Source organism: Vulpes vulpes, chromosome 12 (genome assembly GCF_048418805.1).
Source record: "Vulpes vulpes isolate BD-2025 chromosome 12, VulVul3, whole genome shotgun sequence".
NCBI lineage: Eukaryota > Metazoa > Chordata > Mammalia > Carnivora > Canidae > Vulpes > Vulpes vulpes.
The window spans coordinates 47,185,220-47,197,904 of record NC_132791.1 but is presented as its reverse complement, the minus strand read 5'-3'; the positions used below and the strand labels follow the sequence as shown (position 1 = coordinate 47,197,904).

The following is a 12,685-nucleotide window of genomic DNA, read 5'->3' as shown; positions in this document are numbered from 1 at the left end:
TCGCCCCCTGGGTCCCCAAACCAGGACTCCGACGGGAACCCGTGGGTGGGCTCTGTAACTGCGCGGCAGCGGGAGAGGGAAGGCGTAACCAGGCCCGGGCGCCGGCCGGGCGCCGAGGATCAGCTCTCCGCAGCCCTGCTCCCCCCGCGCCCGCCCCCCAGCTCCCTTCGCTCGGGTCCCGAGCCTTCCCTCCCCCGCACACCCCCGCCCCCCGCCGCTTCCTCTTTAAGGCGGAGCCTGGCGCCCATCTCGCGAGATCCGGGTTGGCGCCGTGACCTCCATGTGGGTGCCGGAGCTCTATAAGTAAACAGTCGGCGCTGCACAGACAAGGCTTCTTCCTGTGAGGCGGGGGCTGCGGTAGTAGCGGCCCCTGCGACTGGTTCCGGTTTCCTTTCCCTCTCAGCCCCGCCGGGCGGGCGCGCGGTTGAGGGTCGCCACTGGCTGTAGGGCCCGGCGTCCGGTCGGTTTCCCTCACCGGTGCGCGCTCGCGCTCGCGCCCGCCGCCCGCCGCCCGCGGAGAGCCGGAGCCGCCGGGGAAGCGGGCCGGGCCGGGCGGGGCGCGGCGTCCGGAGCGCCGGGGGAGACAAAGCCGGGCCAGCCCCGCTCCCGGCGCCAAGATGTGGATTCAGGTGCGCACCATCGACGGTTCCCAGACGCGCACCATTGAGGACGTGTCTCGCAAAGCCACGATTGAAGAGCTGCGCGAGCGGGTGTGGGCGCTGTTCGACGTGAGGCCCGAGTGCCAGCGCCTCTTCTACCGGGGCAAGCAGGTGAGGCGCCCCCCGCGCCCCCGGGAAGCGCAGGGCGAGGCTGGGCGGGCCCGAGGGCTTGGTGCGCCGCGCGCCTCGAGAGCTCCCGGCTCCGCTCGGGGTGGGTAGCCCACGAGGTTCAGAGCGCAGGCCCAGGGCCCGCCGAGGGGGCGCAGCGGGGTCCCACCAGCCCCACAGTGCAGGTGCGCCCCGTGGGGTCAGGCGGGGGCGCCCAGAGCGCGAGACCTTCCCGTCGTCGGCACAGCCCGCCGGGCGCCTGGGTTCCTTCGCTTCCCGCGCTTAGCGGGGTCGGGGCTCCCGGAGGCGGGGGGCTGGGGGGGGCGGCGGGCTCTGGCGGCCATGCCTCGGTGCCGGCGGGGAGGGCCGACGGCTGCAGCGCCCGGCGGGCCTGACCCCGCTAACGGCTCGCACTGCTTCCGTGGCCCCTCCGCGCTCCCGGCTCCCAAGTAGGGCGGAAGCGTGCAGATCGCTTCCTCTTAGGCACGAGAACCCTAGTTCTGCTTCTTCACTGTGAAGGTATTTGAACGCACTGAAGATTCGACGGGTGTCTAAAACTTTTGGCTCCCCTCCCTCGCTCCCCTCCTCTCCTGGAATTGGAATCCGTCTTGAAGATTAGAGACTTGGGCTGGAGGAGGGAGCTACTGATGTAACTCGGGATAGGGTTTAAACTCCCAGGTACAGGCAGAGGGGGCTATTCCGAGTGGAGAGGAGTATGAAAGACTGTTTTGCTTTTTTTGCTTCTCACCTCCTGACGTCCCCTTCAGACAAGCTTTTAAAACAGCAACTGGAGCATAGCCAGCAGTACATACTTGAAGGCTGAAAGTGGTTTTGGCACTGAGGGTGTCTGTGGGTGTCTCTGGTACTTGTATGGTATGGCCATACTCTGGCCCATTGAAGATTTTTCTTATCCCACAAGTCTATACCTAGAGACCCAAGCCCACCCCCGCCCCCCAAAAGGTGGCATTCTCCAGTTGGATAGTTTGGCTTCAGTTCTGTGGTTTGGAATAGATGTAGCTCTTTGATTTGGTGGAAGTAGTGTTTTCCTGTAGCCACAAAGGATTTGAAAGGAATATTTTTCTTCCCTTCGTGGGCTTGGCTTCAAAAACTGCCCAGAAATGTCAGAGTAACGAGATTACACTGAGAGAGAAAGAGCCAGAGTTTATTTTAATTTTTTAAATAAGTGATAGCATCTCTGATAGGTGTTTGGAGCAGTTTTATATTGATCCTTTACTGTTTGACTTGTAAAAACAGGTGTTCAATTCAGTTGTAGACTATGCTTTTGAAATCATTGTGTTAAACACTACCTAGCTTTGTTACTACACCTCCAGTGACTGATACCTTTTTTTTTCTCTTTTGGTCAAAGATAAAAATTATGTAATTGGATCTTCTGAATTTTATTTTCTAGCTAGAGATAATACTACATAAATTGCTAGGATACTTTGGTGACTTCAGCACCAGAGAATGAAATGAAGCCTGAGGATGTATTCCTGGGAAACACTCCTAAAGTCTAATTATTAAGTATATTGGGGGGAAAAACAAACAAAAAAACCTGCACCTGGCTGTCTTGAGGAAAAAGTACAAATTGAGTTAAATTCAGATCAACAAAGTAGACTTCCAGTAAACCAGGAAACTCATTCCGGGAAAAACTGTTGAGGAAAATTACCCTTTTGTACTTCTTCCCCCAGAACAGTTGATAATTCACTACTTTGATTTCTTCAGCTCGGTAAACCAGTAGGGATGAGGAATGGGCCTTTGGTGCCCCCATTGAGGTGAAGACGAAAGGAGGACACTGCTTCAGCTGTGTCTACTTTGTGAGCTGAGGAGTAAGCCATGGCAATGATTATTACCTCCATTCTCTTATTCTTTGGAGTTCACAGTCCATGAACAGAGTAGTAGATAACTACTGGGGATTGGTATCACAGGGCTGCCCCTAAAAATGCCTTTGTGCTTATTTGAATAAGGTACCCCTTTACTGCCACATAGTGAAAAATATCATAAAAAAGAATTTACAGTGTGATGTAAATGGTACCCTTTCCCCCTTATTCCGCACCCGTTTTATGTTAGGTCTACTGTTTTTAGTCTTTGGTATATATCAGAATCGCTTGAGGATATTTATTATAGGTGCACAGCCCATCTCAGAATTGCAAGTGGTTGCATTTAACAACAAGGCCCCCATGGGAGATTCTGATGACCAGCAGAGTTTGAAAATGGATGTTGAAGAATAGTTGATCACTTAATTTCTTAACATGCAAAGTATGGTCCCTGAATCAACAGGACCTGAAGCATTAGCTTCACCTAGGAGCCTCACACCTTTTGAAGTAGAATCCATATTTTTTAACAAGGTCCCTAGGTGATCTCTAATGCAAATTAAATTTGAGAAGCAGAGGAATTCTGTAATTGACTCCTTTTGAAGGTAGGAATAGAGGGCAGCAATTCAGGACTCTAAGTTCTGGTTAGAGTAGGGTAACCTCACTTGTTATATTACTCTGGGAGGTTGAGAATGCTTCCTGGGATCAGGTCTTTAAGGAAGAGTTACATTGATAGATCTTTAAGTATTTTGAGAATCCAGAGCTTTTCCTACTTTGAAAGGATTCTATCACCTCCTCTCATTCTTTTGTTTATACCACTGTAGGTGGGACATGAACCAGAGCTGAAGGAAAACTGGGTAGAACTCTTGCCCCTGGACTCTTTGTTTTTACATGGAATACAAAGTAAAAGTGTTGGCCTATTTAAAGGGGAGAGAGTGTGTCATATCAATGTTTTATATATGTATATACATACCTATATATGTGTATATATATGTACGATGTGAAAGATAAATGAAAGTTGTTAAGGGATACAGGTAGAGGGCATCATTAGTAATCCCTTGGGAATGACTTCTCCCACTGCCTTCTCAGCTATTGCCAGTACTAGTATTTGTTCCTAGTTTTACTTTGCATAAATGTTGCAGTTCTTCCTGTTACCTGGAATTTCTTACTTAAACCCAGTACAGATTCAGGACAGCAGTCTGGCAAAACAAAAAACAAAACAAACAAACAAACAAACAAAAAAACTCTAGGGCCTTTCTTGCCTCTCTAGTATTTTAAATACTGCGCTCCCATCTTCTGGGATGGCAGTTCCCAAACATTTTCAGCTGTGAGACATTGATGATTGATGGACTATAGTTACGTGCCTGAAACTCACTGGTGTTTGTAATTCCTAAATGACTCCACCCTTCTCCGCTTGGTGTATAAGTGATAATAACTTCCAGTCTACATTTTCATTAAGTTTGGGAGAACTTTACTACTTTTATGTAACAACTGATTCCAAAGTTCTTCACAAAAGCCTGGCTGTATGGAAATTACTATGCAATGGATAGTAGTCACTGTTTTAGGAAAACAAAAGAATACCTATGAATTAGGGAAGGAGTAGATAATCTGAGTAAAAGTGGCTATCCTAGCAAGCAGGAATAATGGAAGGAAAAGTTACACATTAATGTGGGCCTAACTTCTGTGATAGGGCCTCATGCCTTGATATGCTTAGTGTTTTACTGACTTAAGACATTGCTCTTCCTTTCAAACCAAATACCATTTAAGCAGTTTGTTATTTTGACCAATCACTTAATAGAAACTTGTCCGAGGGCTTGATTATAAAAATGTCCCTTCCCATTGTCCTTTTGACTCTTGTGCCTTAGATTTCAATGGAAAATTGTTTGTGGAAGCACTTTGAATTTCCAATTATTTTACCACCTTAACCGCTTTTCGTCATTTTGGGGAATGTCCTTCCAGTTAATTTGCATGTTGTATACTGGGTTTTTTTGTTTTACATGCTCTGTACTGCAAATTTTTTTTTCTACTTTGAACACTCGTAATATACAACAGTTGTATGTTTAATTAAGCTGTACTTTTTCAACTGTTTCAGCATGAGTTCTTATCTTTTGGGGGGAAAGGGGTATTGGAGAATGTCAAAATGGAAATGTGAATGTATAGTTTTTTTTTGCTTCTTGAGTTTTTCTCCAGGAGTTCAGGATTGCAAGGGGGTGGGAGGTTGTTGTGTTTTGTTACTATTGCTTACCTTATTAAAAAACAATCTCTAACCCCCACTGGGAAATTTTTGAAGTCTTCGCTCCCTTATGTAGTTAAAATTGTGAATATCTACATGCAGGATTGTGCTAGATGTATTTTGGGACCACTTGAATTAAAATCATTTATGTGTATATTAGTAAATTTATCATTTAAGAACAAATGCATTCTTCCCTTTGGTGGATTTTAGAAATATAGCCTTATTGTGTTAGGGAATTGAGGATGGTGACAGGTATTATAAAGAAGGAAAATGAACCGTGATTAAATTGGTAATGTTTCTGGGGAAATGATAGTTTTGATCTTCATAGAGTTTGGTCTTCATTCTTTTTTTGGGGGTGGAGGGAGTTTGGTTTTTCTTACTGTATTGTAACATAGCCAAACTGAATTTTACAAAGAAGCGAAATGGAGACTATTAGTTATTAGTTTTTGGGGTTTCTGTAACAAAGGACCAAAATCTAAGTGGCTTAAAACAGTAGAAATTTATTGTCTCCCTGTTTCCAGGGACTGAGTCTGAAGTCAAAAGTATCAGTAGGGTTATGTTCTCTCTGAAGGTTCTAGTAGAGAATCCTTCCTTGTTTATTTCAGCTTCTAGTGTTGCTCACACTCCTTTGTAAATTCCTTGGTTTCTAAATGCATTGCTCTAGTCATGTGGCTACCATTACATCTTCTGTGATCCAAATTTAAACTTTTCATAAGGATGTCCATTACAGTGGATTATGGCCCACCCAATATGACCTAATTTTAACTTGATTACTGCTGTAAAGACCATATTTCCAGATACTCACGTATTAAGATATTTGGGATTTGCATTTTAGTATGATTGAGGGAGGGGTTGTCACAATTTAATCCATTGCAGAGACTTTGCCAAAATGTGGGTAAGTTGCAAGATAATTTTATTCATTTTTCATCCTGGAAGACTTTTCATGATACAACTTGACAGCCTTTACAAATGGATAGAATTAGAGAACTTTAGGCAAGTGGAATAGCATGAACAAGAATTGTAATTACTGCTGCTTTAATTTTTTTCTGCTTTATTAAAAAAAAAAAACTACAGTGCTTCAGAATCTAAAATTGTTAATGTCTTTATGAACACAAGGTCATAAAACCACTCACCTTCAAAATTCACCTTTCTTAACAGTGGACTCAGGTACTGTTAATTTAAATAAAACTTGGTGAGAAATCTAGAGTTTTTCTGCCTCCATGTTGAAGTCACATAAGCAGTGATATATTTTTGGTTTCAGTGGCTATCCATGTTCCTGATAGATAATAAGGAATGATTCTTAAAAATATTCTTAAGTCCTGAGAAGGTACTACTGTTAGAGGCCATAAAGTAATAGGAATGGTTTCAAGGTCACTAAATTGCATTGCTATGAATTTTATAATTTGGCTAGGACATTTGGGTAACTAAAGATGTAGAAAGATCAAGTTTTAAGAGAAGCATTTTAATCTTTTTTTTATCCTTTTTTTCCAGTTGGAAAATGGATATACTTTATTTGACTATGATGTTGGACTGAATGACATAATTCAGCTACTAGTTCGCCCAGACCCTGATCTTCCTAGCACATCTAAACAGACTGATGTACAGGCCAAACCCTGTTCTAGTAGTCCACCTAAAGTAAAGAAAACCCCAAGGGTGGGACCTTCTAGTCAGCCGTCTACATCAACTTGTGATTTTCTTATTGATCCTGGCATTGGGCTGTATAAGGTATGTTGTCTTTAGACTTGATAGTTGTGAGAATACAGATGTCTGTTCTTTAGGATGTTGCAAATAAGTGAAGATGGATTGCCATTTCAAAGTAAAGACTGAGCTGTTGATACGCTTTTAAAACTAGTCTTTAAAAATTGTGCAGTATGTAGATAAGTATATAAAATGTGTAAGTACAGCCTAAAGAATATAAAGCAAAAACCTGTGTAATTCCACCGAGATTAAGTTGAATAATATCAGTTCCTTTTTAAAGCCTGTGTGTGCCACTACCACAACATGTCTCCCTCTCTAAGGGGTAAACTACTTATTCTGACTATTCTGATCTTTTTTGTTTTAGTGTTACTACTTCTGTTATCTCTTAAAATTTTTTTTTTTTTGCTTTTCCTGTATTTGAAGTTTATATAACAGAACTCTTTTTATCAGCTTTGATTCTCATGCATATAGTTGTATTTTATTTTTTCACTATTCTATTAACATGCCACATTTAATCCATGATTAATAGGTAAATTTAGGCTTTTCCCAGTTTCAGCTGTTTTGAACCTTCTTTGTATAACCGGGTACACTGTTGTAGAATTTCTTTAGGAATTTTTACCTAGAAATCCAAAGTGCTGGTTCACTCACAGGATACTGCCAAATTGTTCTCTACTCTCTTCTGTGGGTCTGCGTGTGTGTCTCTGCTTTTGCTGTTCTGAATACTGTAGCCTAGTTAACTGTTATCTCCCTATCCCACATCTCCCAAATCTATTCCTATTTAAGTGTGTCTTGGTGTTTGGCTTTTAACACTTGTATGTAAAGAATTTTAGAATTAGTTTGTCAAACTCTAAAGATAAGTAATACAGGATTTGGTGGGGATTATATCTATAAAATAGCTTGGAGAATTGACAACTTTACAGCATTGAGTCCATTCATGGACAGAATAGATGTCTCCACTAACTTAGATCTTTGATCTCTTTATCAGTTTTCTCTACATATCTTATTTCTAGTGGATGCATTTTTAATACTCTTATAAGTAGTTATCTTTTAAAATTGTGATTTGTTTGCCTACATAGAGAAATGTACTTGATACATTTATTGACCCTTATATCTGCCAACTTTTTCAAATTCTAATAAATTTTGTAGAAATAATGAAAGTTTTGCTTCATCCTCTCCTATTCTTAAAACTTTTTTCTTAATCCTTACCATTTAGGACAAATTGGGACTCAATTTTTCAGGCTAAAAATAAAAAAATTAGTAGCTGAAGTAAATTGTTTAAGAAAATGCAAATAGAGATAATTTTTTATCTAAGGAAAGATAGAAATCCATATATATAGAATCAAGAAAACTGGTCAAGAGCTGTATCTCAGAAGTCTCTGGACTAGATGACTATACTGATGGATTATCTTAAAGCTCTGAAGAATAATTATATTATCTAAATTGATTCACAGCTTTAAAAAGTTTCCCATTGCTTTTTAACACTGATACTCAAATATAACAAAAAGCACACTGATATCCCTGTATATTGATGTAAAACCAAAGTTCTATTTAGCAAATAAAATTATGACTGTATGTTAAAAGAACATAATACCTTGATCAAGGATGGTATGTCAAGAAGTGAGCTAGTTCATTATTTGGATTTTTTTCAATAGAAGTTTCAGGTATATAGCTTTATCATTTGCCTTCTAAAATTCAGGATTATAACTTTATAATTTGACACACTACAAGATGGTCACCACCACAAGTCTAGTTATCATGCATTATCACACAGTCAACCCCCTTCACGCATTTCACCCAACCCCAAATATAGTAATATTAATGTAATCATTGTGGTAACCAAAGAAAACAAATGATCTAATCTAAAAATCCATTTCTAATTTAAAAAAAAATCCTTTGTAAGTGGAACAGATGGAATAGATGAATATTTTAAATTCTACCCGGCATCATGCTTAATGGTGGGGAAAAGCCAGAAGCATTCCCATTAAAGATAGGAGCCAGACAGGGAAGCCAGTTAATGCTGTTACTTAATATCTTTCTACATGATAGGAGAACAACAAAGTGTAAATATTGGAGTAGGCAAAGTTATTATTTATGAATATCTGGAAAGACTAAGATAAACATATTAGAGTATTATGAGCAATCAGTAAGGTGGCTTTTTAAATACTAATAGTGTTCCTTGCTACAATCATTTAGTAAAAGAAATTTACAATTCCAAAATGTAGAGTCTGGGAGTAAATTTACGTAATAAGGGCAAGACTTACATCAATTAAAACAATGCTTTTTATGTAGCCAAAATTTAGAATTCTTAATATTGAATGCCTACTTTCCATATTGTCTACATCACCTGTTGATTTCATCCTTCTGAGTAAGCAGTCTTTTCTACGTTGTTTTCTAAAAAAATTTGTTTAATTTGTTTTAGAACAGTTTTAGATTTATAGCATAATTGGGAAGATACTACAGTGTCCATATATCCCATGCCTGGTTTGTCCTGTTAACTAACACTTTACATTAATGAGTTATAAAAAATTAACCATAACTGTTTAGCTTTTATCTAACATCCTTTTTCTATTCCAGAATCCCATCTAGGATACCACATTATATTTACATTAGTGCTATACTAAATAGTTGTTGAATCTCCTTAGGTTCCTCTTGGCTGTGACAGTTTTTCAGACTGACTTTGTTTTTGAAGACCTTGACAGTTTCTAGGAATACTGGTCAGATATTTTGTAGAATACCCTTCTATTAGTATTCATCTTGTTTACATATTTTTTGGAGGAAGACCACAGAAGTAAAGTGCTGTTTTTATCACATTCTATCTAGGGCACAAACTAGCAACATTCTATTTGCTAATTATACCTTAGGTTTTTATATTAGTAGGAACTTACACTGTTGAGAGCCTTAATCACTTGGCTGATGAGGTGGCATTTGTCGAGTTTCTTTACTGTGAAATTACTCTTCCCCTACCCCTTTTCCATACTGTATTTTTAGATGAAGTCTGTATATATAGCCCACACTTAAGAAGGTAGGATAGTTACAAACTCTACTTCCTTGAGGGTAGATTATTTAAAAATGTATTAGGAATTCTACATGGGAGACTTATCTCTTTTCCCCTATTTATTCAGTTAGTCATTCACATCAGTAGGGATATGTGTTCTCTGTGAGGGTTTTTTTTTTGTTTGTTTGCTTATGTTAAAGCACTCTCTTTCTTTCTGGCACTAGAAGATGCACCTGGCTCATCTTAGTTATTCTTTGCCCCAGACCTGGAATCAACGTTTCTTCTAGGGTCTAAGTATGCTCCTTGCTACTGGAATATTGTTGCTTTTAGGGCTCTCAGCTGACAAACTGAGGAGGTATATGTATGTATATATAAGAACCCCTGTATCTCGATGGTCTATAAGTACGTAGCCATCTGTATATTAAGCTTACATTATTTTAACTTTTTGGTTAATGGCAATAGTTCAGAAGCTGCTACTTCTGACTTAATGTTTTGGGCAGTGAAGGCCTGGAATTTGTTTTTAAAGAGGGCCAGCTTATATATGTATCAGTTAGGTCTGAGCTTAAGGTTAAGCAGTTCTAGTTAACTTAAATTCTTTCTGTTGAGCAGGGGTGCCTGGGTGGCTCAGTCAGTTAGGCAGTCTGACTCTGTTTTGGCTCAGGGTCATGATCTCAGGCCCTGCGTCATGCTCTGTACTCAGTGAAGAATCCGTATGAGATTTTTCTGCCTCTCCCCCTCTCTCCCCTACCTCCTGCTCCTGGGCACCTGCACATGCACATGCTCTCTCTCTCTCACATAGCTATTAAAAAAAAATTCTGTTGAGCATATTCATCAGTACCCTGCCAAGTCTCCAACCTAATTCAAAAGAGTATTATGTGAAACTACTTCTCTCAGCATATCTGTGCTTTTCTTGTGTTAGTACTTTGACTGTCAATACTTCTAGTAACTAACTTTTTTAATATATATATTTTGTTGTTGTTGTTGTTTTAAGACACAAAGAGACTATGAGCCCCAGGCGGGTGGGGAGGGGGCAGCAAGAGAAGCAGACTTCCTGCTGAACAGGGAGCCCAATGCAAGGCTTGATCCCAGGACCCGCAAATCAGGACCTAAGGCAGATGCTTAACTGACTGTGCCAACCAGGTGCCCCGTTTTTGTTTCTTTTTAAAGAGATTTATATTCATAGGACACAGGAGTGGGTTTTTTTGTTTTGTTGGTGGTTTTGGTTTTGTTTTGTTTTGTTTTAAGTAGGCTCCATGCCCATTGTGGAGCTCAATACAGGCCTGAAGTAATGATCCTGAGACGAAGATTCAAGCTGAGATCAAGAGTTAGGCACTAGCTGACTGAGCTGTCCAAGTGCTCCTATGTTATTTTGTTTTTAAAGTAAGCTCTGCATCCAATGTGGGGCTTGAACTCACAACTCTGAGATCAAGTCACATGCTCTACTGACTTACCAGTTACTAATATCTCACTTTTTAAACAACTCTTATATTAATATATAGCACAGAGGTTAAGAAATCCACTTTTGTCATCAGACTTGCTTTCAGATTCCAATTCAGCTTCTTCCCAGTTGTATAAATGTAGTTTATATTGTCTTCCTTTCCTCATTTAGAAATACACATGAAAGCTAGAACTTAAACTCTCAAAAGGGTATACTATTGTTTATAATGTTTAGTCAGAGCTGCATTTAACTTACTAGTTGAAGAGGCTAGCAGATTTATTTGCTTTTTTGATGAAGCTCAGTAATTGTCATAGTTATTTGAAATTTTCACTTTTTTTAAACCTAGAAGTGCTTACTTCTGGATAATTCATTCATTGGATGTATATTTGGTTGTATAGTATATATTCTAGATATTAGAGATGGAAGGATAAATATTACTCCCTGCTTTCACAGACTCTTACTAGCTATTAAAACTTAAATTTGGCTAACCTGAAAACACTTAGAAGCTGCTACTTTTAAATTGATTTGTTTTGAATATTATCCTTTGAGCAAGTCTGTGAATAGTATATCAAAATTAAATTGTTCTAGATCACTAAAATTGGGAGAAGTTTTTTGCCTTTATCTTGAATTCCCACTTATGTCGCTTGTACTTTATAAAGAGTTTCCTTTTATAGACATAGGGCTTTCTATAATTGAAATTGCTTTATGGATGAGCAAACAGATTTGGGGCTTTTCCTTTTTGCCTAAAATTTTCCTTGGACCTCAAGTAAGTGGATACAAAGAGTGAATTTTCAAGTCAGTATTTCTCAAAACTGGCATAGATAAACATTTAAATGTAATACATGAAGATAGAATTTTAATCTGAAGTTTTTGTCCTCCATCATTCTTGCTTTGCCATATTTGATAACTACATGACATTTGGTCAGTTTTAGACATCTTTTTATATGTTGTAAGAAGTCCGATAAATCATTATCACACTCAGATAACCTGTGGAAGATTGTACAGAGGCTAGGTCCATCTGTTTCCATGATCTCTGGGAAATAATTTTCTCAAACAAGGTGGACTTTTGATACCTAAATAGAGCTAATTCTGGTTTTTGGACCTGGAAGTTTTGGATAACTCACAGTAGATCCTCCTGTTGAAATAACTGTCCTCTTGGCCTAAACTCTAGAATGAGGATAATAAAGCTTTAGAGTTCAGATAAGTGTGTGGCACTGTTAAAGTTTTACATATATTCTAATATTCATTATAGGAAATAATGGAAAGGGGAAATTTCTCAATAATTAAGTAAAAATCATGGATATTTTAGTATCTCCTAGCTTTTATCTACAGTACAACTTTGCTTCTTGATTTTGAACCTTTTTGAATAGGAAACAAATAATACAAAAAAGTAGAGCTTAGTGAAATAGGAAGTCAATGTCTGCAAATACCACCAGATTGGGAAATACAAAGCAGTACCCCAGGAACTTCTCATGGGCTCTCCTCTCTTATTCCTTCCTCCCTAGTTGTACTAATATCCAAACTTCTATAGCAGTCATTTCTTCACTTTTTATTAACTTGATCCTATCATTACCCTTTAACAGCCTCTTAATAACCTTTAACCTATGTGTGTATCCCCTATTTCCTTTCTGAAATTTATGTAAATGGAACCACATTGTAGTTTGATTTGTAAATTTTAGAAAAAAACATGTTAAAATGAGAGATCCTGTTCAGAGTCAGAAAAATCTTTATCGGCTTGTTTCC

The 12,685-nt window shown here is 39.6% G+C and overlaps 1 protein-coding gene across 3 annotated transcripts in view; it reads left to right on the top strand.

Annotated features, from left to right (window-relative positions):
• The first annotated feature begins 290 nt into the window (after window positions 1-290).
• Window positions 291-12,685, top strand: part of UHRF2 (ubiquitin like with PHD and ring finger domains 2) — a 77,869-nt gene continuing 65,474 nt past the window's right edge. For 2 of the 3 annotated variants that reach the window (XM_026001363.2, XM_072728401.1), the window contains exons 1-2: window positions 291-770; window positions 6,303-6,536. In XM_026001363.2, the coding sequence (XP_025857148.1) occupies window positions 618-770; window positions 6,303-6,536 (387 nt within the window). In that variant the 5' untranslated portion in view covers window positions 291-617. The remainder of the gene's footprint in view (window positions 771-6,302; window positions 6,537-12,685) is intronic. The other variant, XM_026001364.2, reaches the window with a different exon arrangement.